Genomic DNA, 4,537 nt, shown 5'->3' with positions numbered 1-4,537 from the left:
TTTCTGCTGACTTATTTTATGGCTAGTGCTTAACTCTAATCACAGTTCTGCTGTCTCTGAGGCCTGCCTTTTGCAGCTTTCCCAAAACCCTTTGATTTTATAAATTCACACAACCTAAACAAAAAATACCCCCCAAGCAACAGAAAAAGAAACAAACAAAAAAACCTAAAAGCCAACAAAAACAAACAAATCAACCAAACAAAACAAAGAACAAAACACAGAACACACCCAAGGAAAAAAAAAATCAAAACAAGAAAGAGAGAACTCCCCCCATCAGAGCTGTTCCATCCTTCAGTTGTCACACCTGCACTCACACAAGACCTGTGGCTGCAAAAAATGTGAATTTATTGGGCACATTTGCAGGAAAAGCGGGTGTAGGACAGGCTCTCAACAGAACTGCTCTCAGCTGAGACAAAAAGGCCCCTCTGGCAGCTGCAGGGCCATTGCAAATGCAGAGCCTCAGCCCACAGGCCAGAAAAGGGCTCTGAGCTCCCCTCCCCTGACACCAAACCCTGTTCCCAGGCTGCTTCACACACAGGATTCTTCTGCAGGACTGCGCAAAGCTGAGAGTGGGCTCTGGCTTCTCTATGTAGCATGTCCTAAAGCTGCCTGGGAGAAGAAATTTCGGGTCAGCTCGGCTGGCACAATCCCTCCTGGCACAGGGCACAGCGCCGGGAAGGGCTTTGCATGCCAAGGCTTTGCTGCAGCCAAGGAAAGCTCCTGGCTCAGGGTCACCTTTGCTGCTCAGCCAGAGCCCCGAGTGCCCCAGCAGCAGCAGCAGCAGCAGAGAATGGCAGCATTGCCACGGGCTGGCACAGGAGGGGAGATTTCCCCCTGGAGAGAGGCTCCTATTGCAGTTTTTGCATTCAGGCAGCTGCAGATATCTCGGCTTTGGCTGCACAGCAGCTGGAAATGCAAGTCCAGGAGCTCTGTGCATGGCCAGCCCCAGCAAGTGACAACAAGGACAGGGCCCTGGCACAGTGACATTTGCAAGGAGCGCCTTCAGCAAGTGCTGGGGGCTGGGACTGTGTGCAGAAAACGCCCTGGAGGTCTCTGCAGCCAGGCAAAAGGAACAAAGTTTCAGTTGTGGTCTGGCTAGGAAGCACCAAAATCCATTGTTTTGCATTGCTGGGTGTTGTAGGAGCCCCAGAGGAGAGCCCAGGGGGCCGAAGAATGGAGAGCGGGGACTGTGCAGGAGCCGGAGCAGCGAGAGAGGCCGGGCTGAAGGTGCGGGGCGGGCACGGGCTGGGAGGGGGCCCAGCCCGGGGGTCCCGCAGAGCCTCCCTGCTCCAGAGCCGCAGCTGCGACAGCGGGGCAGCTGCCGGGATCGCTGTGCCAGGGACAGCCGCAGCTGGGGCTTCCGAGGGGCTGGGCTGGAGCAGCTTTTTGTCCCCATGCACCGGGGGCATTGCCGCGGGGTTGGGGTCCCTGGGAAGGCGCAGCGAGACAGGGTGGCAGGGGTTGGTTTGTGGATTTGGTGCTGGGATGTTTTGTTGGCGGCCCCGGGCGGGCTGTGGGAGCCGGGAGCGGCCGGGCGGGCCCGGAGCCGCCCCTCGGGCCGGGAGCCCCGGGCAGAGCTCTGTGCTCGGGGGCCGGGCCGGGCAAAGGCTGAGGGAGAGCGGGGGAAGCGCTGGCACAGAGGCCCCGGGCTCGCCGTGCCCCCTGGCCACGCAGCCGGGCTCGGGGCCGCCTCGCTCAGAGCCAGCCCCGGCTGCGGGGGTCCCGGGGCTCCCTGGGCAGGGGGCGGCGGGGGCTGCCCGAGCTCCGTGCCCGGCGCTGGGCGCGGCTGCCGAGGCAGCGGAGGATGCAGGGTCCCCCCGTGCTGGGGCGGGCTCTGCCCGGCCCAGGGGCTGCACTGTCAGCCCAGAGCCACCTGGGGATCGCCCGGGACCGGCAAGGGCTGGCAGGGAAACCGGCACTGGGGGGAGCAGAAACGGGCAATGCGAGAGCTGGGGGTGCTCCAGAAGCCTGGACATGTTGGCAGCATGGACAGGGGGGAGCCATGGATACCCCAGAACCCTGAAACAGGGACCCCGGATAGTGCTGACCCCTGGGATACCTGTGACGCCAAAGTGGTGAGCCCAGAGAAGGGGAACCTGCGGGATTGCCAGGAGCCCCAGCAGCCCAGAGGGGGGAACACCAATACAAACCTGACCAACAGCAACCCAGACAGGGGCGCCTCCAGGAGCCCAAAGTGGAGACACCAGAGAGGAGAAACCCAGGGTTGAGTGTTTTGGTTGAATCTTAGTAATTTGTGTATTTTTGGGCACTGAATTTTAGTGTTTTGGAAGTTTACAAAGGCACCAGATTCCCGGTGACTTCTAGAGTGTGGAGGCGCAGGGGCCCAACATTGGAACTGTAATACCTCAGGGCAAAGGTGACCAGGGTCAGAGAGAGACACCCCTCTGAGGACAATGCTCTCACCATCAGCATTTGCAGGCTCATGGGAATGCAGCAGGCTTCATTGGTGTCACCCACTCCAGCTGCCCTTTTTCTTTATATGGATTCCCCCTAGAATGTTCTCCCCTCTCTTGTCCCCCATTGGTCCCGGTTTGCTGCAATGCTCCACCCCTGTTACCTCATTGGTTCCCCAGTTGGCTGCCCCTCCTCTGCACCACCTGTGCTCAGTTCCCATTGGCCCTTGGCCCTCAGACCCGCCCCTTTCCCCCCTTACCAAACCCTGTGTCCTCAGCCCCATTTTGTCTCTGTGCCTGGACCCTCTGCATTGCAATAAACTGCGTTTGGAGCTGTGCACACAGACCCATCTCTGGCCTTGTCCATCAGCAGGTTAAGCAAGCGTGCTCCGGGCTCTGGGAGTGCAGGTTGCTCACAGGGGCTCGTTGTGGATGTGCCACAACACCAGAGATGGACTTGGGCAGGGGGAACACCGTAATCCAATGTAGTCATACACTGTATTTTCCCCCAAACCAGGATTTCTCATTCCCAAACTTTGGCTGGATGGAGGAGGAGGCTGTAAGGAAGAGAAAGATGCCCCGGGACACCCAGGCAGGTGAGGAGGAGTAAGTGCCCCTTTCCCTTTCTCATCTGCTCCATCTCCCAGCCCAGCAATGCCCCCGGCTGCAGGACAACCCCACTGCTGTCCTGCTGGGGATGCACTGGGGGATCTTCTTCCCTTTCCCAGCGGCATAGGGGCAAATCTCATCCTCACCTTGTCCTTCCTCCCCCAGACAAGGAGGTGAGGATGGAGACCAGGGAGGACAAATCCCCACAGAAGAACCTCGAGGAAGAGGCAGATTGGAGCGGCTCCACGGGGCAGGAATCCAACAGGGAGGAAAAGCTCCAGAGATGGCACAGGAAGAGGGGACCAAACCCAGCCCAGGGTGCTCTGAGGTGAAAGGCTGCACCCTGAGCCAGGAAGGTGGACAGAGCTTCAGCCAGGGATTGGAGCTGGTGACCCATGAGCAGCTTCATGACGGGGAGAAGCCCTACAAGTGTTTGGAGTGTGGGAAGAGCTTCAGGCAGAGCAACGCCCTGATGAGCCACCAGATGATCCACACTGGGGAATGGGCCTGTGAGTGTGGGGAATGTGGGAAGGGCTTCAGCTGCTGCTCCCACCTCATCATCTATCAACGCATCCACACTGGGGAGAGGCCCTATGAGTGTCCTGTGTGCCAGAAGAGGTCCCAAACCAGCTCCAATCTCCTCCTGCATGAGAGAATTCACACACAGGAGAGGCCCTTCCATTGCCCCGACTGCGGGAAGGGCTTCAAGCGCAACTCCCACCTCATCACCCACCAGCGAATCCACACTGGGGAGAGGCCCTACGAGTGTTCCCAGTGTGGGAAGAGCTTCACCCAGAGCTGTAACTTGAACAGACACCACCAGAGGCACAGTTAAGGGAAGCCCTATAAATGCCCCAACTGCAGAAGGAGCTTCATGCACTGCCCTAACTTCGTCCCCCCACTGGAGAGCCCACATTGGGAAGAGCCCTGGTGATCCATGGTCCCTGTGATCCATGCTGGGAAGACACCTATAGCTTTTCCTGGTTCTGTCAATGATATGATGTGAGATTGAAGAACATGACGGTGTGGCCATGGCCATGATGTTACATTCAGTCCCACCTTAGGTTATTGCCAGGGGCAGGCAAGGGACTCTCTCTCTCGCAAAGAGGAGGGTGTCCTTTCCAGGCAGGAGGAAATATGTGGCCAGGAATAGACGGTTGTTGATGTTGTAGTTTTCCCTGTAAATAGTTTTTGTTTTCCCTTCTGTTACCAGTATTGTTTCTCTTCCTGTTTGTTGTTTATCTCGTTGCTGTTCCCATTAAATTGTTCTTATCCCAGCCCAGGATCTTTGCCTTTTGTTCTTTCCATGGGAGGTGGAAGGGCAGCGAGTGGCAGCGTGGTTTTAATGGGAGCAGGAAATTGGGGAATCCCATTCCTGAACCCTGGCCCATGGAAACCGAGCATCCCAGCTGCTCCCAGCCCTGGTGGCCATGGCAGCAGCCTTGGGAGCGGGTCCCTGGCTGGGGCTGTGGGAACCTCTTCCCTCTGGTGCCCAGGGACAGGACTGGAGGGAA

At 58.1% G+C, this 4,537-nt stretch overlaps 1 protein-coding gene across 4 annotated transcripts; it reads left to right on the top strand.

Annotated features, from left to right (window-relative positions):
* Positions 1 to 1,153: 1,153 nt before the first annotated feature.
* Positions 1,154 to 4,300, top strand: LOC135292927 (zinc finger protein 239-like). Of its 4 annotated transcripts, none has more exons than XM_064406977.1 (3): positions 1,154 to 1,227; positions 2,932 to 3,020; positions 3,189 to 4,300. In XM_064406977.1, exons 1-3 carry the CDS (start codon positions 1,174 to 1,176, stop codon positions 3,856 to 3,858), a joined length of 813 nt encoding a protein of 270 aa, XP_064263047.1. In that variant the 5' UTR covers positions 1,154 to 1,173; the 3' UTR covers positions 3,859 to 4,300. The 4 variants fall into 4 exon arrangements, 1 of the variants encoding a protein (XP_064263047.1); XR_010355077.1 differs by lacking the exon at positions 1,154 to 1,227 and adding an exon at positions 1,966 to 2,822 and having other exon boundaries at positions 2,932 to 3,010; XR_010355078.1 differs by lacking the exon at positions 1,154 to 1,227 and adding an exon at positions 1,966 to 2,822.
* The last annotated feature ends 237 nt before the right edge of the window (positions 4,301 to 4,537 follow it).

The sequence above is a fragment of the Passer domesticus genome, unplaced genomic scaffold (assembly GCF_036417665.1).
Source record: "Passer domesticus isolate bPasDom1 unplaced genomic scaffold, bPasDom1.hap1 HAP1_SCAFFOLD_58, whole genome shotgun sequence".
Classification (NCBI taxonomy): Eukaryota; Metazoa; Chordata; class Aves; order Passeriformes; family Passeridae; genus Passer; species Passer domesticus.
Note: the sequence above shows the minus strand (reverse complement) of the source record. Positions and strands in the feature narration are given on the sequence as shown.

Bases quoted from the DNA above. Each gene is read 5' to 3' on its own strand.
- LOC135292927 (XM_064406977.1), top strand. From the start codon at position 1,174: ATGGAGAGCGGGGACTGTGCAGGAGCCGGAGCAGCGAGAGAGGCCGGG. The intron at 1,228-2,931 runs GTGCGGGGCGGG...CCCCCAAACCAG, and splicing joins CGAGAGAGGCCGGGCTGAAG to GATTTCTCATTCCCAAACTT. The intron at 3,021-3,188 runs GTAAGTGCCCCT...TTCCTCCCCCAG, and splicing joins ACCCAGGCAGGTGAGGAGGA to ACAAGGAGGTGAGGATGGAG.